This window comes from Aythya ferina, assembly GCF_964211825.1.
Source record: "Aythya ferina genome assembly, chromosome: 1".
Taxonomy (NCBI): domain Eukaryota; kingdom Metazoa; phylum Chordata; class Aves; order Anseriformes; family Anatidae; genus Aythya; species Aythya ferina.
Window position 1 is genome coordinate 68,025,999 of NC_140296.1, and position 26,434 is coordinate 68,052,432.

At 40.0% G+C, this 26,434-nt stretch overlaps 1 protein-coding gene across 3 annotated transcripts in view; it reads left to right on the plus strand.

The window, feature by feature from the left end:
* The window catches only part of AFF3 (ALF transcription elongation factor 3), a 337,349-nt gene that overhangs the window by 167,604 nt on the left and 143,311 nt on the right, over window positions 1–26,434 (plus strand). For all 3 annotated transcript variants that reach the window (XM_084526939.1, XM_084526940.1, XM_084526941.1), the window contains exon 5: window positions 24,194–24,280. In XM_084526939.1, the coding sequence (XP_084383065.1) occupies window positions 24,194–24,280 (87 nt within the window). The remainder of the gene's footprint in view (window positions 1–24,193; window positions 24,281–26,434) is intronic.

Here is a 26,434-nt window from a genome sequence, read left to right on the forward strand (position 1 = left end):
CATAAGCAAACTGCTGGGTGGGCACTGAGGCTGACCTGAACAGTGGAGCACCAAGCAGCCTCTCTGCACCCCGCATTCATGTCCGCTAAATATTTCAAGGGAAGTCCGCTAAATATTTCAAGGGATGTGCTGCTTGGTGTCATTACATAACAAGTGACACCGCTCTGCCGTCACGCTGCCCTATTCTTGTCACTTTGCAGCGGAGGCAATCAGCTGATGCAAGGCGGCACGCGTTTGGAAAAACAGAGCTCATGCAGATTGGCAGTTCTGTGCATTTCTGGAATTATAAACAACAGTTAGTTTCTGTCACCGCTTACTGAAAACACGGCACAGCTACCGAAATAAGTGAGCACTTAAGGGAAACCCAGACCTTTTATATCTGCCACTTATTTCCTGATTATCTTCCTGGAGGTCAGGCCCTTCATTTTGACACTTAATGAATAAAATGCCCACGTTGCAGGAAATGGGATAATGAATTGTGAAAAGACATAATCAGCAATGACTAAATAATTAAGGGAATTGAAATGTAGAGTCATGTGGGAATGTATTAATAATAACATGATTTTTCCATATGCTAAAAAATTCTGCCTGTTTTTAGAAAATCAGTCATCACACACACTCTGTGGCAAAAAAAAAAAAAAAAAAAAAAAAAAAAGTTAATGTAGACTAATAGGAACTGTAATTAGATGTTCTGCTTTTAAACAGCTGAATAAAAGATGAAATCATATAGAAAGTATATTTAGATACAAGCCAGAAAGTAAACTGATTATTATTCATAGTGCTGTTAATAGGAGCTGTAATTTATGCATCTAGTGGGAATCATGTTAGGCAATTAGGAAAGGGAGTCACACTTGACTTCCCTTTATGCATTTACATATTTATATATTTTTCTATATCTTGCCGATGTCTCCATCTTTCCAGTTACCTTTAATCCAAATAACTGCCTAGAATAATACCTTTTACAGTGAAATTCTCTGTTGGAGTTCAAAGTTGGCCTTCACTTAGATTAAAGGAAATTGCACAAGCTCCTCTTTGATCATCTTTGTCCCCTGACATTGGACTTTCACCGGTCCCTGGTACTACATGAAGAATGGCACTTTTTAATTTCTCGCAGCACTTCACCTTCAAAGGCCAGAGGCAGAGATGATGGTGGCAGTCACGCTGGGCTCTGCCCCCTTCTGCTGCCCTCTGCCTGGCTCACCCTCAGCCCACTGACTCAGAACCCAGGTGCAAGTGCTGAGTCCCTGTGGTCTGCCCCTAACAAAACCTGGAATCCCATAACCTACCAACCCCCAGCACTAAAATCCCAATGATACGAATTTCAGTTCCAGTTGGAGCGTTGTTTTTGTGGAATATCTGGCCCTTCATATATATTTAATACATTCAGCCCTTCAAAGCCAGGATGATTTATGCTTATTTTGTGCAACAACACGGTTATTGTTTTCATCCAAAGGTATCCTCGTGTCTAATCCCATGTTAATGCAGTCTCTCTGTGATCCAATAAAATATGGGTCAGCCCAAGAGGGTAGCATCGCCAGCTATGTTTGAACAGATGGGTGGACTGAGGTACAGAGAGCTGTCGTGGTTTGCTCAAGGTAAAAAAGCAAGTCAGTGGCAGAGCGAAGATTAAAATTCAAAGCATGAGATCAACGAAGGATTAAGTGCCGTGTTCATCTGCTTCATTTCCAGACGTATATAACGTGTACCTCTGATAACCTGCAGGTATCTCCGTGTGGAAATATTCAGCTCATGACTTTCAACAAGCAGAGGCAGGGACACTCTCCAGGATCAAGGACGGGACCCTTGGGGACCTCACTGAGGGGTGGACTTGGTTTTTCTGGCCTTTTCTTGTTTCTGGCTTTGCTAAGGCTGTTCTTACGACCACTTTGCTGGTGGATGCTGTGCCTCCTAGGATCGCACCAGTGCATCCTCAGGGTGCAGGATGCTTTTCCCCCCTCACCTTCTCCCCCGCTACCCCTCCTCGAGACAAGGACCTGGTGTCCTGGCACGGCCGCCTGGCTGCAGGGCTCTTGTTTTGGCTGCCGACCATCTTCCGTAATTGGGCTGGCGAGTGCTGCCCTCCTGCTGCTGGGGGCCGGGGCTGTCGGTGCCAGCTGCTCCCCCCACTGCAGATGGCCCTACTGACACCCGGCCACCTGCCCACCGACAGTCCCCTCCTGCCGTCTGTCCTGCCACCCTCCTCGCCTACCCCATTTGAGAGTGGGAAGCAGGGGGTGCTCCTGCAGCTATGCTAGTTAGGCTACAAGGAAGAGAAAAAAGCAATTAAAAGGAGCAAATGCAATCCCATGCATTCCGATACTGCCATTTTTTATCTGTTTGTGTTTTCAATTCGCCCCCCTTTAGCATCCATGGTGCGTTTCCCTCCCTGGCCATCCTGGGCGTTGCACAGGTCTGGCTCATTACGTTTGCTCTCGGCAGCCGTGCAATGCCTTGGGATGGATTCTGCAAGGCTTAAAATAGAAACATTCCTGCCTGCTATTGCTGATGTATCATTGGGTAATCATTAAATAAATTCAGTGTTTTACTGCATTAACAAAAACACATGATTGTTTAACAGAGTATATTACAGAAGATGGAGGCTTTAATGGTCTCTATGGATTTTTAGTTTGTAAGAGTACATTATGAAGCTGTCTTGGTAGGGTGCTGTTTTCATATGTGAAAGAAGTTACTGGCGTTATACATCATTTTTATATCTTGTTGCTAGGCAACATATCATAGTGCAGTTATTGCAAAGGTGTCTGCTTCCTCGTTAAAAATCTTCATGTTGCTCCTTAATTCTGCAAAATTAGCTCCGTTATTGATCCTATCCCGCTTCCTCAGATATCTATTGATTGAGGTTTCATCCGTTAGGTTTGGGAGAAATAGAACAGCTTTCTATTAACCGAATTTCGGGCTGAAACCTAAAGCATATGCATTAGTGCTAATCTGTAGTTTCCCTGTTCATCACAATTTGTTTTCATGCGGGGAGCTGTGTGTTTCCATTCACTTGGGATTCCAAATCAGAGAAGTAATTTAAGTGGCGCTGTATTTATGGTCTATGACAGCTAGGCTTAAATAAACAGCAGCGACAAAAGCAGGAGCTACATTGGGTGTTCTGGGAAAGGTCTAAAATCTGCCTTTAAAACCCATTTTCTTTCTTTCTCTGAAATAATCCACAGCTCCTGCTTCAGCACTCTTCTGTTGCAAGCTCCTGTTACATTGAAATTTCCAATCTGGGGGCAGTTTTGCCTCAGCTTAGGTCAGGCTGTGTAGGATTTGGGGCTTTACAGGACCTAGCCAACTTCATCACCTCAGTTCATTCACATCTGGAGAAGGCAAACCCATTTCAGAGAGGCGCATTTGGCAATAGCAGGCGGTATCGCTCGCAAGTATCTTCTGCACAACAAAACATGATTTTTTTTTCCTTTTTTTTTTTTTCTTTCTGAGTGCCAGTATTTATTCCCTTCATTACCACTGCTCCCTAGCTTCCCTGAGTTGGAGAGCTGTGTGCCAGGGCCATATGTGCTCCCCAGAGGCAGGGGTGGCTCTGACACATGTCCCCTGATGCCTCTGCAGGTTCACATGGAGCAAGGGCACGTGGTGGGGGTGCCAGCACCAGGCTCTGCTCCGGCACTGGGGGGACCAGGGGCTTCCGCAGACCTCTGTGTGCAGCAAATGGCTCTTTATTATCCTCATCCCTCATGCCTTTGTTACCAGCATATTGTAATTGCTTTCATTAACCAGGCTTAATGCAGCGGTGGTTGGTGTAGCTACTGTTCATTCTGGGGCAAATGGTACTGTTGTAATATCAGGTTTTAATTAAGCCATTCTGGATAAAAGCTGGCATGCTAAAAGCTTCTAAAAATGCTGTTCCTTGGTACACACCCACGCAACAACAACCAGTAAATCAATGGGGTTTATCTAGCCTCTCCCTTGGAAGATGTAATATGGCACGTGCTATTGGGGCAGCTATTTCTAAAGGCATGTGATCCAGAGGAGGCGTGGGGGGAGGAATAAAAGAAATATGAAATAAGTTCATTCTGTTATTTTTTAAGCTACGAAAGAGTTAAAAATAGATACAAGACTTTGTTACACTCTAAAGTGTTGTTTGTTTGTTTGTTTGTTCAGAGATGTGCTAGTAATTAATTTATAATGCGACTAATTAGTTCTAAGGAATCTTAATAGATAGAGCTGTAAGTGAAAGAAAAAGAAATTGCAAAGGCCAAAATGTTTAACTTCACAGTCAATCAATGCACTTTCTTAAAAACTGTCTGCAAGTATTTTTGGCTGTGTTTTAAAACTGATGGTTACATGTTCACTCTCAAATTTCACCCCTGGAGCACCCTGGGCTCTCCCTCAATAGCAGCACGGCTCCATTCACACCTGACCTGTTCCCCTGTAACTCTCAAGGGAAGAGACAGGGTGGCCTCACACCAGTCTTCCCTTTCTTCTCATCACACAATGTGCCTTTAACATTTGGGCCTTGGGATCATACAACACCTTTATCTCTGTTATTGGCACTACCGTTGTTTTCCCACTAACAGTTCCTCTGCTCCACACCACTGGGCTATGACATGGAAAAAAGAGTTTTGGTACATCTGAGAAGTCTGACCAGAGTATCTCTAAATCTTTTTCATTTGATTGCTTGTGTTGGAAAATCTTTTTCTTCCTCAGGATGCTCAAGAAGAGATAATCTCTGTCTGACCCTGATAGTAGTGAGTGATGAATATCCAGCCTGACCAGCTTGGGCTAATTCTTTTTCCCACATCTCTGATGTCTCTGAGGCAACACTGTTAAAATGGATGCAACTCACTGTAGTGAAAGAAGAGTTGCCAGAAGAAAGGAACAACCTTACATTTCAAAGAATGGATTTGGGGAAAACAGTCTCTCTTTCATTGTCTGCTTATCCATAAAGTCATATTTTATTTGTGAAGTTTTGCCAGTTGATCCCTTGTTACCTGCTTTGACCTCTATGAAAACCCCTGCAAAAGTGATTGCATGGCCAGTGAAGTCAGTAATATGGCTAACTGGATGGGAAATTTCCACCTCAGGTAGATGAGTTGGCTCAGTTAATCACCCATTGTTTCTCCATGCAAAAGAAAAGTCTCTCTTAACCCACATTCAGTTTAAAGAATTAAACAAGAGAATTTACCCAGGTTCTGGGGAAAAAGGTTGGCTTTTTTTCCATTTTGTCAAGGAGACATGTCTTTCAAGATGATTCCTGTTTCTGTCTGCCACACACTGACATGGTCTGTACAACTCCCTATCACATCATCTCAGCTTTTCATGGGTCTACAGGGATTTCTGGATGAAAAAATCTCCTTGACCAGGAAGAGCCATATTACCAACTTCTATTTGCTATGCACTTCACTAAAAAAAAACTGGATGTTTTACTCCATAAAATTCTCTGCTTCCCAACTGCCTCTCAGGATGCCCATAATTCTTAGAAAACTCAAGTAGTAGGCTGGATCTCTGTAATTTTGTTTCTCCAGTGTGATGGATCTGCCAGCCCTGTCTGTTGCCTTTCTGTGAATCTTAGTCTCCCAGAACCAGAGCCAAATTTCACACCTGGTGCCAGCCAGAACCTGATAGTCTGACATTTTTTGGACAACACATTTCAAAACATCTTAGTGCCAAGTGCAGAAACCTCTACAAAGCTAAATGCAAGAAGTGTATGGACTGGATTGCTTCCCAGCAGCTCACTCTCTGATCAGCTCAGTCAGAGCACATCTATCAGCTTTGTTGTTGGATCCCAACAGCAGGGTCACATCCACTCATGTCATGATGGTTTTGGCCTTGTCACTTTCATTGCAGTTAGATCAGCTTAGAGGGAAGAAGAAAGAAGAAAAAAAAAAAGAAAAAAGAAAAAAAAAAAAAAAAAAAAGAAGAAGAAGAAAAAAGAAACACTGAGCCAATTTTCAGCTTCAGCCATGGGACCATTTGCTGGCATCTGTTTTCCTGTATTGTCAAACATAACATCTCTTGGCCCTTGCTGGTCTTGCCCCTAACTTAACTATCATCTCTTGGATAGGATATAGTAGTGTATGATGCTTCTGATCAGCCCACTTGTCAAATGCACTGTGGTATTTCTAGGAAAAATACAGAAAAATCACAAATATGCCTGGTAGAAGTTGGGCTACCAAAATACATCAATAGTCTTATTGAAATTAAGACTCTTTAGCTAATCAAAATTAAATCATAGTTTCCGTGTATTGCTTCCTTTCTCTGCATCCATCTTGAGTTTCATCTCATATGTTTGGACTGCCAGCCCTTTGGGGCAGGAAATACTCCTTCACTGTGTGTGTAGAGCACTTCACTGAGTGGGTCCAAAATGTCACTAATCATTACTCAGGGAGAGCCACTTTCTACACATGGGCACACAGTGATAGGGCAAGGGGGAATGCCTATAAACTAAAAGATGGAAGAGTTGGCTTAGATGTTAGGAAGAAATTCTTCATCCAGGGGGTGGTGAGGCACTGGCACAGGTTGCCCAGAGAAGCTGTGGATGCCCCATCCCTGGAAGTGTTCAAGGTCAGGCTGGGTGGCGCTTTGGGAAGTCTGGTCTAGTGGAAGGTGTCCCTGCCCATTACAAGTGGTTGGAATTAGATGATCTTTAAGGTCCCTTTCAACCCAAGCCCTTCTATGATTCTATGATCACCAACTCCTGGTCATGATTATAAGGTAGTTTCACATCCCCAAATCAGATTATTTGCAGACAGCATGTATTCCTAGCTGGAAGGAGAGCCTGTTCTCCTCCATTTGATGAGGTACTGAGATTTACTTCCTAAAGCTGTTTACTCTCCAAGACATCAATTCCAGTTGGTAAATCAGAGACCAGCACTGATAAAGTTGTCTTCCATTGCTCCTTGGGTAAGATTTCTCCTCCCACATCTGGATGTGCACCTGGGACCACATCAGATGCTGCTGTAGGGGAAACCAGTATCTCGTGCACAATAAACTTGTCCCTGAAGCAAAATCTTTGTGGACAGCCCCTCTTCAGGAACTACTATTAACATAAAGTTACCTTTTTTTCCCCCTCATTCTGTAATTAGACATCCCAATTATGTAGTTTAATCTAATTAAAGTAATGATGCAATTATACAATAATTGATACATAATCGGCATGCAAAAACCTGCGTAAGTATTATTTAACCAACAGAGCAAATTCTAGATGAACCTTTTCAATCTCTTAAAAGTATATCATTTTAGCAGACAGCTTCAGGAAGGATTTTACCTCCTCAAGCATTTTTAAATCCTTGCTGCTACTAGTAATATATATTTTTTCCCTTTCCTGGGCATCCTGTTTCCACTGACTTCAACAGGAGCTGAGCAGCTGACTTCAACTGAGCACCCATAGACATGGGAAAAGCCTCTGAAAACCTCATCACAAGCATGTCATCCAGAGATGGTGAAGTGTTACACAGAAATTTCAGCAATGCCTCATATTGGATTGCATACTGTTAGAGATTATTAAAATAATAATAAAAAATATCATCGCCAATTACAAGAGAACACAGCTCTGTGGCAGTAATACTGGTACTTTCTCATCAAATTTTACCACTTAAGATCCTTTGTAAAAAAAAAGTAATTAAAAATTACTTCGATATTATTCAAAATAACTGCAAAATTTTGTAAAATGCAAAAATACATATGAGCACCATGCTTACAGATGCATAAACTGTACTTTAGCTTTGTGTACATGCAAGGTCTCATGCACCAAAATCGTCAGGACATGCAGATGAATGCAGGAGTCCTCACTCTAACGACATGGACAGGAATCTATTTTCCTGTATTGGCTTAGTTTTTCTGAAGCAGATAAACTGAGAAGCCTGTGTTTTGTGGTATAAGGATGTTAGCTGTATCTGTAACAGCCAAAGACCCATGTTCTGAAACGACATCAGAGACCTGGGGGCTTGTCTGATAAGAAATGGGATTTCTTCTCATCCTTGGATAAAATTTCCTTTAACGCAGTCTCCACCCTCTTACTGCTGTGCTGCGAACTGTGTATCCTATATGGCTTTTCCCACTGGTGATGTGGCTGAACATCAGTGATATTTTAGCCTTGTTTTGTAAAGCACTGTGGAATCAAATTCATACACATTTATATAATGTTCTATAATTAATCCAGTGTGTCTGGGTGCGTGAAGAAATGAGAATGCCCTGTCCCTTTCTTTGTCTCTGTTGCATAACTCATGGTTTAAACTAGGTTTATTATCTTGTGAGATGCTATATGGCAAGTTTGTTCAAAATGCCTGAGTAGCTGTGTTGATAGAACTATTCACGAGCAGGAAAATTTCAAAGTAAAATGTGAATGTTTCTTGATAAGCAGTCACTTGGGCTTTTTTTGTTGATGTTTCTTTGCATGATTTGCTACTAAGGATCTAGTTTTAAGTGTTATTACCCATATGTGTGGAAGTATAATTTTGATTTGATCCATATTCTCTTTAATGCCAAGAGTGTTGAAAAAAAACTTTTTTAATTTGGTTTCAAATTCAAATATGATGGTTTTACAGTTATCTTTTAATTGTCAGTGTTCATATTGCTAGTATAAGTGTTTGTGTTGCCAGCCATAATCATTTTTTCAAGACAGACACTGAAAATATATTAAAAAAAAAAAAAAAAAAAAAAAAAAAAGCCTATGACTGTATGACTGAACACTTGCTTTTTCATTGTGGTATAAATTCATTCCTATGTATGGAAGCCACTGAGAGCATGCACATCTGGCCCAGAGTTTCCAATCTTAAGAAAATCTTAGAGGTGCCTAAGTGATCTCCTAGCCTCTGCCAAGGTTCACATAGAGAACATCTTTGTCTCACAACATTTTTCTTTTTTCCCCTTGGTGATAGAACTGATTCTAAGGGGTCTGACCGGTGGGAAGAATATGAAGAAGGTTTCACATTTCAGTCTGAGCCCTAGGTCCTTGGACCTGAAGGGTGTAATTGCTTCAGAGATAGAAAAATGCCATTCACCTGCCATTCTTAGGTGAAATTCTCTGCTCGATGGGATAGAGAATGTTGGTAGGTCCTTCTAGTAACAGACATCTGGAGACTGAAAGATATCAAGATAAATACAACCACAAGCTATGGGAAGACTCAGCAAGAATATCACTGCACTAAATAAATAAATAAGTAAATAAAATTCCATGAAATAATTCAGCATAAAAATTTAACGTCCAGTTATTTCATGGTTTTGCTTGCCTTTGATGCTCACAGAGGTCTCTGCAATGTAGCTCACAGGAAACACCATGCTGCTAATTTTCCACTAACATTTGCCTGCATCATTTCAGCAATACACTCACCCATATTTGACACAGGAACTCGACCTGGATTTACCAACAGTTTGGTAATTCTGATAGGTCAGGGGCTGCTGTCTTTGGTGAAGAGAAAATAACAGCCAGAGTATACCTGATCTCATATTGCTAAGTGTGATTTAAAGGAAAATCTTTGAAAGAAGTATAACTGCCTGAATTACTACTCTTTTATATGTTTTTAAATGAGAATGTAAAGGCCAAGGGCATTTTTTCCTATTTAATGCCATTAAATTCATCATTAAATCTCTCACTGAACACTGGGTGAATTTAATGGTGCCCTCAAGTGCCGATGCTGATGCTTGACTGTGTTAATATTGTTGTATATACAGATACAATAAATAACACTTAGCTAAGATAGTATTAGCAACCTTATTGGGTATATCAATATAAATAGCTGTACTAATGAGATTAAGCATCAGAAACCAATGGCAATGTGAATCCAGGCACTGGGGCTAAAATATGGATAGGGATTCAACACATTGAACCTATCAATAAAACCAAAGAGACTCTACTAAAAGCTTTACTGCTAGTTGCCATTAAAGGATTAATTTGAAAGTACAGTTTTTATCTTTTCTCATCTCACTTTATAACATGCTCTGGCTAAAACTTCTGCCTGCCTTGTCCACAGGTATTATCAATGCTTCTGCTTGCTGAATAATCTCTGCAAAGCCCCTGGCAGGCCACTCTGCTTTGCCTGACTTTAACCAGTTCCTTTTGGTCGGTGTGATTCAGCACTGGAGAGGACTGAGTTTGTACCACGGGTGTTTTTCGTGCCTAGGATTCTGTATGCAGGGTTGCATTAGCTGAGTCATCTCTGGGTAATTGTTTTTTCTCTTCTCAACATACACCAGTTGGATGCAATTGCCTAGCCCATGCAAATTATTTTAAGCCTCCTGGCATAATTCCAGGATCCCCTTTTTCTCACACAAAAAGCATGAAATGTTCTGATTACAGTAGTCTTTTACCATTGAAGTAATCTCTAACTCTCTTCATTTCATGTGGAGGGTGTTCCTTATTTACACTTTTATTGCTCGAAGGAGAAAAGCTCTGTGTTGTGATATTTCTTTTGATGGGATTCTACGTACAGTAAAGCTTTGAAAGATACATACGCTGCTGTGTCTTACTAAGAAACTTTTCCAAAGTGAAAAAAAAAGTGATCTAAAGAACCACCTTTAATCAACAGTGGTAAAATCTTTCCCTGGATATGAGACTTATTTAAGACTTAAGTGGAAATTAATTGATACCCAGACATAATGTGAATCTTCTTATTCCAGTGAACAGCAGTTTGATGGTTCTCCTGAAGAGAAATCAAAAGTTAATACTTGCTGCTACAAAACAACCCTTTATGGCTTTTAAGATTTTATATTTCCAGTGCTAAGGCTTCACATCCTAATTTCTTGCTCCTTAAAAAATCAGTAATAATTAAAATGTGATAATGTTGTGTCCTGTTTCCTTTTTCTTTATGTATTACTTTAATTTTTCAACATATTTTTTATGAGATAACAAAGAACATACATACATTCTCATTTTCTTTCACATGACAGCAGAAGAATGTTGATTTTGCTGTAAAGTGAACAAGTAAATCATGTGTAGTTAAGAGCTCAAAAATAAACAATCATTTGTAACCATTTTGCTTCCTTTCATGCCTCTGTCATGACACAGCCCATAATTTCATAATCACCTACTGTTTGCTGGCAAACATCTTTAGGAATGTTTTAGAGAGTTGTAAAAACTTTTGTTAGTGTCATTTTTCATAACATCCTAGCTGTAAAACCAAGCTGTCTGCGTACTGCAATTCTCGTAGAACATTACCAGGAAATATCTAGAAATGGTGAGGCAGCACAACACAGTAGATCATGAAGGGTTTCTGTGGATACAAGTCATTCATCTAATCAAGTTTACTCATTTCATAACCAGACTACTTATAAACTGTTTCAAAAATATGTTTGGGTTTGGAGTTGGTTGGTTTTTTGTTTTGTTTTGTTTTGTTTTGTTTTCCATTCAAAATAATTTATCTCATTTGGTTTTAAACAATTCAGATAAATTAAGTTCATTTGGCTTCAGTTAAAAAAAAAAAAAAAAAAAAAAAAAAAAAAGGTTTCATGCAGTCTGTAACACTCATCACTCATTATGTAAACGACATTTAAAACCATTGTGTTGTTTTTTGTTGTTGTTGTTGTTGCTGTATTTTTAATAGGTGTGAACTGCTTATGCAGATAATGTCTATGATAATGAATAAGGTGGTAGTGTTACTCTGCTTCTTAATGAAATAAAATGTGTAATGGATGGAGCCAGAACACGTGCTTTGGGAGCAGGGTATATTCAGTGCATTATCATACCTTCGCTTACTTTTTCCAAGTGGAGTTGCAGATTGGCATTGTCATCCTCAATACCTTTTGTGCCAAGATATGGAAACGACAAGATTCTCTTAGGGGATTTTCTGACTGAAGAGTCTTTCAACCTTAATTCCATTTTTATGTGTTTTACCTCATAATGGTAGCATAGTACTTACAGAGATTACAAGGGTGCTGCGATGCTTAATTCAAGTTTGTAGAATACCTTGCAAATGAAAGACAGTGTGTACAATAAGCACTAACTGTTATTGTTTCAGGGTTTAAAGCAGACAGAACTTGAGACAATGATAGCTTTGAAGAAGCACTTAATATAAACGGTAGATAAGAGTGAATTGCACAGTTAAAGAAAGGTCTCCTTCACTGCTCCATGGGCATATTTGCAGCTCGAGAGAAATACAATTCACAATCAGTTTTAACAAGAAATGCCAGATTGCCTAAGGACAACTGGAGCAAACAAATGGGCCCTCCTTGCTGACAGCAATCTCCCCAAAGGCCACCCCGCAGAGCAGGGAGCAGTGACAAGTGCTGATCTATGCTCCTGAGAACACGATGGGGAGCAGTGGTAGCCCAGGTGGGAGAAACATCATTGCAAGGGTTTCCAGAAGCACCATGCTGCTGGCAAACTTAACATTTCACAACATAGAAACAGGGGACTGGCCTCAAGGCTTCTCCTCCCCCTTGATGGTCTTCTCAGGGCCCAGATCTGGGTCCCTTTTCCAAGGCTGCAGCTGCAGCCCCTGAATTGCACCAACAGTGGTTGCACCAGCTCTGCAAGCAGGGGTACTGCCCTGGGATCCCTTTCTCCGATTGGCCCTTTCACAGGATCTCCCTCCTAAGCACGCAAAACAACCCACAGATTAATTTGAAAAACAGTCTGTCTGTGTCTGCTGACTAGTGGCTTTGACTCTGAGAAATGGATAAAAGTGATGACAAGATGATGCCAGTGCAGCCAGATCACCAAACCCTTTACTGCCACCAAAAAGTCCTGAATTATCTGTCCGTGCCCCATTAGGGCAAAGACTGGAACACAGCAGTAGGACAAGCATCTTATCACTTCCCAGATTTTAATTTTGCCTCTGCTCTGAAAAATTAAACCTCTTCCACTGTTGCATGTAGTCCGTACAGGTGTACATGGATGGGGTCTCAGGAGGCCTTCAGGGACTTCAGGTGGAGAGTGCATCCAGTGGGACTTCTCTACTAAAATCCTCAGCTATTTTGAGTAGTCCTCTGGTGTATCCTTTCTTCCTCTTATCTCATTTTGGGTTTGAGACACATTTTCAATCAAATCATTCAAACATCAGTACTGGAAGATGTCAAAAAGAAAACGAAATCTCTTTGCTTCTCTAAAATGCTGTCAGATATTCTTGTCCACGAACGTTTCTGTCAATTCACAGGTTAATAAATTCAACACTTGAAGGTGCAGTCTTATGGTCTATTTGAGGAGGTTCAACTACATGTTTCGTCATTTCCAAGAGAACCTCTATCACTGTACTGTGAAAGATTTAAGATTTCATTTTCACTGCAGATGAAGTTCCAAAGTTATCTAGTAATTTATCTAAGAGGGACTATCCTGGTTCTCCAAATCTCTGCCCACCTGTGCTATTAAAGTCAATGAAAACTGCTATGCCTCATAACTTCTGAACAAAATCATAGCATAAGCATGCCATGTGCCATGCACACACTTTAAGACACTGCTCATCCCAGAGATTACAATTTACATCTGCATATACCTATAGGAACTGGACTACTACTCACATACTACTACTCAGTTCCCCAAGTGCAGCAGGCTCTGGCCAGCCTTTTACCTCATGGTGAACCTCGGAGCAGGCCCAGCAGTCTCTGGCTCTAGCACCAAGCCCCACTCTGCCACCTTGTCACCTAAAGTGGTTTTGTTTCTTTCCTGCACTGATGGCAGATTCTCTGGAGAGAGTTTGCGTTGTTTCCCTAGGGAGCCCTGGAGGGAGGAGGGCAATGTTTGCACCTGGCTCCTACTTTTTGTAAGGGCTCATTCTCCAGGCCCCGAGGTAAGAAGTTGGGACTACACAGACCCAAGTATTTCCTCTACACCTATTGGGGAAGGAGGGCATCTGCATTACTGAAGATGACAGGAGTCAAAGAGCCAGCTAGTGGCCTAAGTAGTCCTGCTGGAATGCTGTTCTGCACAGCCCGGTCCCATTGCCAGCAAGTGAGGATGAGCACCTAATGGGGAGCACCACAGCTTTCTCTCCTGTCCGCACCCCAACCACTCTTCCAGGCTGAGATAGAATCCAAATGTGACTTTTTAGAAGAAAAAGGTGACATAAATGTAACCAGCCATCTAACCTGCTTGCCACCATTAAAACTGGAAAACCTAAAATTGGGCTATCTATATAATTAAGGAAAGCTTTTTAGGTGATCACAGCTGACCTTTCTAGAACAACAATGTATTTTTAATGTGAAAGTATTAAAAGGTCATGTGCAGTATATATGTTTCTAGGAAACACAGAGAAGGGAGCAAAAAGGGGTCTTATGCATTCTCGAGCTTCATCCTGATAGGGAGACAACCAAGATATAGAAATATGGTAGCCCTGGAGATAGACATGACCTACAGATGTGTAACACAAATGTTAAGGATTTTGATGGACTGAAAAAATAAAAAATAATAATAAAAAAAAGCTCCAAAACAAAAAACATGAATCCCACTTTAGATACCTTTTAGGTGTGATTCTGAACATTGCATTTTATCACCCCATCTGACTAGTGTTCTGACCTGTGTAACAATCCAGATAACTGCAGTCATTCTCCCCTGCTTTGAGCCTATTACCTTGTATTTGGCTGGAGCATATCATTTAGAAAAGCATCCTTTCTTGATCTGAAGACTTCAAGGAATTTCAGGTATTTCTGTAGCACAGTGAACCACCAGCTCCTGAGATGTTATTCTTTTCTACCTAAATTCTGTTTGCCTTTTTCTCCTTCTAGCCACCGGTTTATGATACAAGAAGGCAGCATGTGGCTGCAAATAAGTTTCCTAAAAGTCATGTTAGAAAAAAGGTGTTTGTTTACACACACACACACCTCACAGATATTCATGAGACTAAAGCATAGTACCTCTTGTTCTACTAGAGCTGATCTCTGTAAATCACTGTCATCTTTTTTGTTCCTCTTTTCACCCTTTTCACCTCTCATTTTCCAGCATTTTTGAAGAAATGTTGACAAAGGAAACAGGCCGTTCCAACATCAGCCTCACAAAGTTCTACTTTGTTATTTCCTTTTTCAAACACACAATGATTGAACAAGCTCTTTGGGCCAAAGCATGAGATAGAATCATAGTATCACTGAATCACTGAATCATTAAGGTTGGAAAAGACCTCCAAGATCATCTGGTCCAACCATCTCCCTACCACTAATATTACCCACTAAACTGTGTGCCTAAAATAGTGGGACATTATTTTCAATTGACTGTGCACTGTCCCACTTTACTACGAATATCTGGTATCCTTCATTCATAGATATGAGTTTGTCCATGCTCAGCTCTGTATGTATCTGTACTCTCAGCTGAATTGGTCTCTGTCAGCTTCAGCCACCACTTTGTGCCGCTGTTCTCCTTCTAGAGTAAGAATCATCAAGATTTAACATCTTTCTGTCAATTCAGATCTAGGAGGTACACAGGCAGCCTTGAGAACAGATGGTTGAATTCACATACACTGAAGCATGCAGTGCTACACTGATTTCTTAATCTCATTCAGAATAAATGCCTTGTATATGAACAGATTCCCCAAGTTGTCGGAGTGTCATAAACAAAATTGTTTGCTAATTTCAGTCAGCCACATCCATGTAAGGCTGTCCAGGCAGAATTTACAGGCCACTTTGCCTTGCACAACCTCTCTGTGCTACAGAAAGGAACAGAGAAAGAGAGACCCTGCCTTGGTGCTCAGATCCATATTCTGAGGTGCCAGCCTGTTGTAATTTTTACCTCCAAATTTAGCAAATTTCTCCTAGTATCACTAAGAAACTGTAATGGCAAAGCCTTACTGAGCTGTGCTTCATAAAACCACATTTCAGACCACTTTAAATTCTAGTACTTTAATTCTGATTTCTTTCTTTCTGTGGTCTTTTTTTTTTTTTTTTTTTTTTTTACCCTCTCTATCACCTTTTCACCCTGACCAAGGAGGTTGTTGTAATAGCAGGAAACAGAAGCTTTCCCTCACCTTGTTAAGGCTGACAGCTTTGCAGGTCCGTTAGCCAAAAGGTGTTCTGGTAGCACCTTAAACCTCAACCCAGAGCACAAGATGTTTATTTCATGTAATGTCTGCCCATAACCTGTGCACAGAGCACACAGGCACTGCTATACTACCCATAAGTTTGTGAAGCTTGAAATATTCAATTAGTTGGCTGAGTTAAAATTATTGATTCATACCCACGGGTGAGCATCCACTCTAGATGCATAAAAGCACTCTTTGTATGAGCCCTCAGGTTCCCAGGGACTATGTGAGTCTTTCTGGTACCCCAGTCTTCTTAAACTGGCTTCACAAGTATAAAAGACTGGAACTAAGATCAGCTTAGGTCTATCTGGTTACTATTTGACCTTCTGTCCAGGGGATGAATCAGGACCATTAATGTACCTATCAGAAAGCTTCCAGACTTGCACAGGACAAGAATCCTGAAAAAAAAATTCCTAGTTTCAGAAAATTAGTTGTGTTTGTTTTTTTTTCCCCCACAAATCTTTCTTTGATGACATCCTTACATTTAGCAGCATATTTTTGTCTGGGATAAAGGAGTGTTTATATTAAAACATTACATGCATTTGTGGCAAAGATATTTCAGCACTGCTAAATATTTACCATGGTGGTATTTTGTGTTCTACAAACCACAGATGTTTTTCATAGTAAATGTGTCTGTTTTGTAGCTTTTGGCATTTTTTGTCTGCTTCTTTGTCCATATTAATACAATCATCCATCAAATACAGAGTACGACACTGACCAGTGTCTTGGTCTTTATTTCTGATAGCCTTTGTTTTAATTTCTTGAAATATTTCCAGATCAATCCTGAGGCTGCTACCGTTGCTTTGTTAGCAGACTGCAGAATTAACATGCTTGTTATGATCTCTGAAAATGTCAACTATGTGCACTTTTTCATTATTATTTGAAATCATGCAGAGATCTGGACCTTGAAGTATCCTAGGTCTTTTTCTTTCCTCTTTCTCCTCCCCCCATTCCCAGGAGGCAGCTATTCATCTTCATTAGCCACTTCTGTTAGCTTGCTGCCAACTGAGACCAGAAAACTGGCTGCATCAGTCTTGCATGGCAATTCAGGAATTAGAATCCACAGTCCTTGGGTGCAGGAGGTTAATGCACTAATAAAGATTGTACCTTGATTAACCACATCATCTCAGCTTGCCCAGGCAAGGCTGGTTTTCAGACAGTTTGTCATATCATATGGCCCACTGCATTCAGTTAAAAACATAGCTTCCCAACTAAGATCATAGAGGGCAGTTTTGTCTCCTTTTTTCATTTTTTTGATGTTGTTATTTGAGTGAAGAATATTTAAAAGTTTTTATGGAACCCCCCTAGTTTCTGTTCTGTAATATACCTGTAGAGGTACATGTTCTTTCTTTCATGATAGAGGCAAGAAATCTTTCTAGCTTTAACTCTGGTATGAGAGAGCCTGGTGCATGTTATGCCCTAGCTAACACTTGCTCTTAGGATCAAGCTGTTATTCTCTTGGATATCCAGAGCTGATAAGCTCATTTGGACCCCATAAATGAATAACAATATGCAACACTCCTTGTTAAAGAATTATAATCACACATTGAAGGAACTAACTAAGTCCGTTTGGTAAGTGGCTGTAGAATTTTTTCATGTTTAACTGTCCTAGATTGTTGAACCTTGACTAAATGTTGCAGGTTATTTGCAGGATGGTTCCACTAAAGCAGAGATAAATTCCAAACATAAATTTATTGCATTGGCATTTGTGATTTGCTATAGAGTGATTTGATCCACGGATCACATTACAAATGTTCATGATTTGGAGTGGTTTAGTTCTGCAGATACCAAACATCTGGAGATTTAATGCTGAACACATTATTTAATGCTGCCGTCTGCAAAATCTCTGACCTTCTCCCTTTCCAAGGGCCTAATTTCTTCCTCTCTTCTTCTTTCTATCTTTCCTTCCTTCCTTCCTTCCTTCCTTCCTTCCTTCCTTCCTTCCTTCCTTCCTTCCTTCCTTCCTTCCTTCCTTCCTTCCTTCCTTCCTTCCTTCCTTCCTTCCTTCCTTTTTCTTTTTCTTCCTCTCTTTCTTCCTCTCTTTCTTTCCTTTTTATTTCCTTTCTCTCTTTCTTTTGTTCTCCCTCACTTTCTTGCTTTCTCCCTAAGATGCACATACACACGCACACACACATAGAGTCCTGTTTCCATTAAGCAACTAAGGTGATGTCCACCTGTGTGGGTCTGAAAAACTAAGCACAGCACAAAAGACTCTGTCACAAGCTACACAATTTTCTGATGAAGCCCATTGAAAGAAATTTGTGTCATAGAAAGGAACAGGGCCTTGGAAGGGTCTTGGGACTAGAGGCAAAGGGGAAATATGGTAGCATGTTTTACAGCAGACTACCATGAAAAGGAAAAAAAAAAAAAAAAAAAAAAAAAAAAAAAAAAAGACTTCTAGAAATCATTTGAGCAGGAATAAGGGAGACAGAACTGCTGACTGAGACTTGGTGCTGAACCAGCACCCAGCTCAGCACAAATGGTATCCTTTAGACTATTTCTTGTTCCATCACAGAGAGATCATAGTGGTTCCCTTGTGTCATCTTCCAGTTAGTGTGCATGCAAAACCATGTTTGTCATTTATCTCAAGTTTAGAAAGCATTTGACATCATACATGACGTAAATATTAACCATAAATCAAAACCTGCCTAAATAAGTGCATGGAAATGAAGTAATACATTAAACTACAGAAGCTGAAAAATGGCAAGATATTTTGTTGGGTTATTGTAGTTCTGAATAGCACGTTGCCAAAAGGATAATGACAAAATAAAAGATGTTCAAATGGAAAGAAGAAAATGATCAAGTGCTCAAAGGAAAATAGAGAATTTATGAAAAAAGAAAAAAGCAGTAAGTAGGTGTAGTTTGGAAAAGTGACATCTTAAAGAAACAAGAGGAGACAGCTTTATATTTCTGTTTTATAGATGTATATTTGAGGCTTGGGTGAGAAAAGTCACAGCAATAACAGACACTAGAGGAACCAATTTTTAAAAAAATGAAAATTTGATTCTTCATATCATGAGAATCTTATCATAGTGAAATGTTGTCAGCTTCAACATAGTCTCCAAAAGTTTCATTGTCAGACACTTTGCTTTGGATGTTTGACACTAAAATCATAGCCATATTGTCAACCAGTGGCAGTGGAGCTTCACTGAATTGAAAGGGACCTTTGCCAGCTGACAGCACTTAAAGAGAGAGTCTCCTATGTTTAAAAATAAAAATCTATTTTATGAAGAGAGGAGAGTAACTGAATTAAAGGTTCTCAAACAGTGTTCTCTGCTAAGGGGTCTTGGAAAGCTCTTTTTTAGTTTTGTGTTGCCTTTACTTTCAGCTGAAAAAATATATTCAATGCCTACCTAAAAGCTGCATTTCAGTATAGGTGACTATAAAGAAAGCCCCTCTGTGGTCCCTGTGTGCTGTCCAGCAGAGTATTTGCAAAGGAAAATTGTGTCTCACCAATCCCATATAATTCCTGTGACATGTCAGTAGAGCTGTGTACGAAGTTGAGCCAGCTAAGATAATTTTCAAAAGGTATTTGACAGGGTCCTTTATGAGATGCAACAAAAATTTCTTAAATCACCCTCTGTGAGAGACAAAATATTATGAATCAAGAATTGGCTAGGTGAGCACCAGCAAAGAGGAGGATTAAACAGTCAATTTTCTTAATGGGCCAATGATACGTTCGAGTTGTGGCAGCGAATGAACAAGATAATACATGTGGTGAGAATTTAAATTTAGATGAGACTGAATTCATGACTTGTTTTTAATTACAATTTTTCTGAATCAGTTCGCCCATTCCTAGAATCATACACCACACAGCAAGATTGATAGCACTAGATAAACAGCATTGCCTTGAGTTTGGAGTAAATACTATTATTTACCTCTGCATGGTACTTTTCCTGAAAAATTACCTACAAGCTAGGGTTAAAAGCCCCAAACAAAACACCACAATGCTGACATTAATCCACGGGAAATGTCTCGTTACTTAATTGTTGCTGCAGAAACTACATTTGGAGCAAGGATACGCAGTACTATAGATTTCTTTATCTGAAGGTTTTCCCTTCAGTGAGAAGAAAAGCATAGTTTGTATGCTGACTAAGATTAACTAGGTTTAGGCATTTTTAACTTGTAGAGCTGAACATTTACGTATAACTGCTGAGAACTGATTTACGACAGGCAGAAAAGAACACGGTTGCAGAATTACAATGTGCATGTGGATGAAACGTGCCATTACCACCACCACAAAGATGTCAGCTGGAAACAGCATCACTGTAACCCGTACAGGGAGAAGCATGCATTAATAAAAATGGAGGCAATCAGAGGTCTACTGAGACCTCTACTGAGTGGCCCGTTGTAATTTGGATGTCCCTTCCCATAGATGCCTCCTCTGCTGTCCCCTTGCCCACCTTGTCCCTGTACATGCAACCTCTGCTGGTCCTCATCATCCCAGGCCATCTGAGCTGCCCTTCAGTCTGGTACATCTGGCTGCAGGAGGAGCAGGGCTGTCAGCGTCATCTCAGATAACCTGTCCTGCAGATGGGCACGCATGCTTCTCCACTTTCTAAGCAGTCTGCTCAGGGCTTCATTCTTCAGTTTAGAAATCTGTTTTCCACACTTTGGGACCCGAAATGGTGTCTGAGTGTTTCTTTTAGTTAACATTGTTCAGGACTCTAAGGTTAGTGCAATCAAGGTGGGAGAAAGATCTAAATCAGTTTAAGATCAGACCCTGACCTTGTAATGGCTGGAACATTACCTGGTTCAAAATATTTCAGAAACATTTTTTGTCCTATTTATGTTTAAAACATCCCAGAATTATTTCTCGTTCTGATTTCAAAAATCATTTGTGCCAATCATTACTCTTAATATCAGTTGGAAGGTGCAGAAGATCTTAAGAACATTTACATTGTTAGTGCTGTTCATCAGCAGATTTGAAATGCTGGCTTCGGTCCATTGGATGTTTTATGCCAATACTGTCAATCCCTAACACCAAAGACAGACAAGTTAGCTGACCAGAAAAGAGAAGCTGTGCATGAAATATTATTCTCACAGTCCTTTTGAATTCCAAGTTGAATCCTTTTTATTTAGTTGGTTAGACAGCTGCCTTTTAGGCTTACATTTTCAAGAATTTCACACCATGCACTAAGAAAAATCTTTATATAATAATATGCTACCACTAGTGCTTTTAATCTGTGTCAAATATCTTCAGAGAGAGCCTAAAATCACAAGAGTTGGTGCACAGGGACATATTCTATACTTGTTTCTGCTTGCTGTTGACCTTTCTGGACACCTAAATCCTTCCTTCTGTTTTCTAAGATTCTCTTCTTGGCAGTCAAGTGGAGACTGTGCCCATAGTTCAATGCTTCTCTCATCAAAAAATATTTTACTGCATTTAAAGCTTACCACTGCTCAAAGTCGACAACCCATAGTTTGCAGATTTTTTTATGTATTATGTTTTCTGTTTATATTTTAGTTTTTGTTTTCTAATTTGATTTCATTTCGAAGTCATCTGAATTTCAAAGAGTAGCAATAAATAGATGGTAGGATCACAATTCAAAATATTATTCTGGTAAAATCACATTCAGATATTCATTATAATACCAATTATTAACCAAGGTAAATATCATTGATATTACTAAATCTGTGTGTCAGAAAAGGTTACATCAAACTTAAATTATGTAGAAAACTTTATTATATACGACAACTCAACGTACAAAGGGAGGAGGAGAGAAGCTAAATGAAAAAAAAAAAAAAAAAGAAAAAAGAAAAAAAGGACGATTAAGGCCATTTTTCATTGAAGTGTGGATGAGAAATAATCTTGGGGAAAAGAAAAAATGAAAGATTTTGACATGTCAAAAAAAAAGGTCACCCTTATTTTTAATCAGCCCTCTAGTCCTTTCCATGGATGAAGGTATCATTGTCAGACTTGGGCAGGCAAGGAGGGAGGGAAGAGCCCTGCTCCTGCTAACAGATTGGTTTCTGCGCAGCATATAGCAGACTTCTCAGAGGATGTTTCCATGAAGGTGACAGTGGGGGTCAGCCACTGTATAACATGGAGGAACTGATGCTTAGGCAAATGGAAATCATAAGTACTGAGCATTTCACAAGTAGGATGACTTTAGGTCAAAACCACCAGAAGCTCCCAGGCTGTTTGGCCCAATTCTTTGATTGACAGAGGTATAAAGCATTGCCCTTCAAAAGAAAGGAGAACATAATTCTTTCTTATGCAAGCTTTGGTTCTCAGAGCATTAGCTCGTAGGAAAAAACACTTCATTTGGGAATGGAGTTTTACAGGTGGAAACACCTTTCCTCTGTATGCACAGTATCCAATTTTCTAGAAAGTAAGCAAATGGTCATGTAAAAGAAAAACAGAAAAAAGAAAATGAGGAACTGATCCTTTTTTAGATCACAGCCTTAGGAGTAGAAGTCCCTACTGCAACTCTGCTTTCCACCAATTTGCTGTCATAAACTCTTACAGTTGGAATATTTCTCAGTATGCAATTCATTCATCATTTGTAAATATCAGCACCTATGGTACTTGCAGCTGTAGGACCGCTCCCTTCCAAATGTCAAAATGCTTGCCTGTGTTTTTAGTAGCCTGTGTTTTTGCTTGCCTGTGTTTAAAGAACTTACTGTATATTAAAACTTACTATATAGTGCAATTGCTGGCACTTATCAGATAAACGAGTCATAAGATGAACAATCTGCCTCAAAGAACTGAAAAGCAAAGCAATTCTGATACTGAAACTGCAAACCACATGATGTGCTGATTACAGGCACCCACATAGGTTACAGAAGTATAATAAATCATGTAACTTTTTAGCCTCAAATAAAATAAAAGAATGTAGTTTTTATTAGGAGCTAAACTGTTTATCAAGAACACTTTAAAGGTGACATTTATTACTAATAAACTATGTTGAAAGGGCTGATCTGTTCATTGGCAGAAGAGCCAGAGACTTTCTTTTATGGAAAAAATGCCCCATCACAGTCCATGCAGGGTCAGGAAACACTTCCATCAGCACTTGTGAGGGATGGGCAAGAGATTCACCCACACTTTCTTTCAAACTAGAACAATTTCTTTTCTCTTTAAAAATAAATGAGTCATGGAAATATAACTCCAGTATTATTCTGGGAGTGATAGTAGATCTCGGCACATCTCCTTGGAATATCACTGAGAATCAATTCCAGAGTCAGCTAATGGTATCAAAAACCCACAAAGCATCTGTCAGGCAAACTCCTGATAGTTTCAGTGAGTCCCATGCTTAGGCAGGATGTTGTTTCCTCTTCATCTCTTGAAACTTATGGGTTGGCTCTTCAGGATTGTCATCCTCTGCATTGCTTCTCATATAACTTCTGTTAAGTTACTGTGCACCCAATATTATAGCTGTTGCTGCTGAACACGTCAAAAACCACATCCATCTTATAACAGCCTACACTAGAGAGGAACATGAAGCCTCTCTCTCAACAAAGCATCTCCTATCTGAAGTATTTAACTCACACAGATCCGTTAGTCCCTACCTTCCTAAAAGCAGTCTTGCTTTGGAGACCAACTCATTCTTCCTTGACTGGTGACGGCATTGAAGGTGTGTCTACCTGCTACCTGAAGCTGGGTCAGAAATGACTGCATACAAGTCAATTTGAGCTACATGCATCTCTTAGCTATTAAAAATGTCTTTAAAAAAAAATAAATAATGGGGAGGAAGCAAAGGTAGAGTGCAGCACACCTTGTTTAGGTTTTGCTGCACAATTGTCACCTGCAAGGCACAAAAAAGTGGCAACTAGGAGCTGATTCAATTCCTTCAATATGAAAAAGGCAATTTTAGGAATTAACCATTGGGCAAGTTCAGTGTTGAACATTTACCATTCTGACCTTGACTGTGAAATCTATTCTATTAGTCCATAGAATGTACTTTATTACTCGGTCACAAACTGAGATTTCCGTTCCCATACTACAAAAAATAAAAATAAAATTATTCTGTTAGTCTCACCAGACAGAATACATTGCATGATAGAAGTGTGGTTGCTGATTGGCAGAAAAATCAAACTTCTTGCACTTAAGATGCATTAACTATTCAGGAAAATGAAATGGTACTTACGAACTTCTCTCAAGAATGTGCGATAAAAATCAATGTAGATCATGTATTGTCTAGATTATATGTAAACTGGGCATTTCCTAGAAGCTACAGTAACTTACGTATTCCACTACCCAGACAACTGTGCTACTGATATACTGTTATTGTCTCCTATTCCATTGACTTTCTAAATACAGTCTGCTCTACAATATTGTTTTTCAGGAGATGACCCATTCTTGGCCTCCACCACTATCAGCTATTCACACACCAGGGAAGGCAGAACAAAGCAAGTTTTCCTTCCCAAACAAGGTAAGAGATGTAACAATGTAAAAGCATGCCTTCTGCACTTCAAAATACATCCTACATGAGGTCTGGCTAAGTATGTGAGGGCTCTGGGCTGAGGCTGATGTAGTGCTGATGACTTTTCCATGTGTGTGCTATTATCCCCTTGCCTTTTCCTTGCCTCTACAGCAGTACACAGTCTTGTTTTCATATTTTATGGCAGCAACACCGACCCTGGTGTGTTGGTCACAGGTTCCTTACCACAGGGAAAAACACAGGTGTCCTCCGTGGGGTGTCCAGAATGGTGCCTTCTGTAGGCACCTGCTAAGGCTCCTGACCAGCACTTCAGGGCATATACAGCTGCTGCAAGTCAAGAAGCTCCTTCTCACATCCAGTAGCTCTTGCCTCATTTGCCCGTCAAGGACTGAGATGGGCTTTGCTAATACACTGGCCTGCACAGCTAGGGGCTGAGGAGAGGGTGGATTTCCCCTGCTACCAACCTGGTTTCAGGGGTATCTTTGCTACAGAGACAGGCAGTTCAGTGCAGTGGTGCCTGGAGGGGCCACAGAAGTATCTTCCAGGGAAGTATTTGTCTGTCCAAATCCAATGGCGGTGGACTGCAATGCCCCTGGTCCCAAAGGACCAATGCCACTGGTCCTGCTGATGCTTCCTTGAGACCAGCTCCACTAACGTATATGTATCACAGGCAGCATATGATGGGGTACAGTGAAGCTTATTGGCAACAGCTTGGGGAAACCACATTATTTGTACTCGGTAAATCAGGATGGAATGAGGTCAGATATCCTATGGATGAGACAATATAGTTCTCACATTTTATTGTCATATACTGCCTATATGCTACAAGCATCTTTCTTGAAATATTAAAACTTGAAAGATGGTATTGATGCCATTTATAGCCTTTTTCCTGATAAAGAAAGTTCCTTTGGTAACTTTAAGTCCATTCTGCAAAATTTAGTGCATGGAATAATTGTAACCACAAAGCCAAGAAAACGTCAAGATTTGCCTACAGTAAAACAGCTTTTCCGTGGATGGTAGTGTCATGATTTTGAAGTACCAGGGGTGTAAACCAAAACATCTCTGGCATGTTATGAAAGAAAAAGAAGGAAATAACTCACTGTCTTTGCTCATTGAAGACAGACAGTTGATTGAAGATGGTAGGCGGGCTACAGTCTTCCTAAGTTAGAATAAGCCCAGTAGGACATGGATCAACAACTTAGCAGCCTGTGAAACGTTCAAACGTGAATGACAAAAATGAAGTGGTGCTTGCAGCTCTGCAGTTTCTGCCACAATTATTACGATGAAATGCTTTTGTGTAGCACATGTGCAGATGTGTATGGGCAAGTTATGCCCCTATCGGCAAGCGTGTATGATGGTCATTACTCACTTCCTCACAACTAATTGTACTGTGATAAATATAGGACTAGCAGAACCACAGACTGTAGGGCAAAGATATGTGAATGATGGCTGATATTGACTTTCTCATCTTCTGTCTGCCTGTTGATCCATCTGTCTGGGAAATACTCTGATAGCTTGAACTGCAAAGCTGTTTTGGAGGTCTACCATTCATTTTTAGAGACCTTTCTAGTTGGTTGCCTGTTGTCCTAACAAAGTAGAATCCCCACTTTATTTAAGCTAAGGATGAATGAGATTTTATCTGATAGTATATGCACATACCTTTATACATATAATGACATGGACACTCTATTGTGTGCTGGGTGGCCTGCATAGCCAGAAATTAGAGTTCTTTGTGTGAGATGTGGATTAAGTACCTGGTGAATCTCCTCTTGGAAAAATCCTGCGTTACTGGCCATAAAAAATGGTAAATTTAGATACCAGTTCTATTTGTAAATATATTTTAAATAATTAAAATGTATTTATTTAGCCTTCTCTGAATCTATAAAGTTGGATACTTGAGAAAGCATCTGCTTTCCAGGCTTCCAAATGCAAATAATGGTTTCCTAATTTTTCAGCTGTGTTTTCGGAATATTCATAAGCTAACTATTGTTTTTCACAAAGTGTAGTGAAAAACCTTTGTTGGATCTCATAGGAGATAACTCCTTAACTCTTAGGAAGCTTTCCCACAGATAAGCTACACAGCTGTACCAACTTGTAAGAACCTGAGAAATACACCAAACTGTAGAGGATGACAAGTTACTCAAA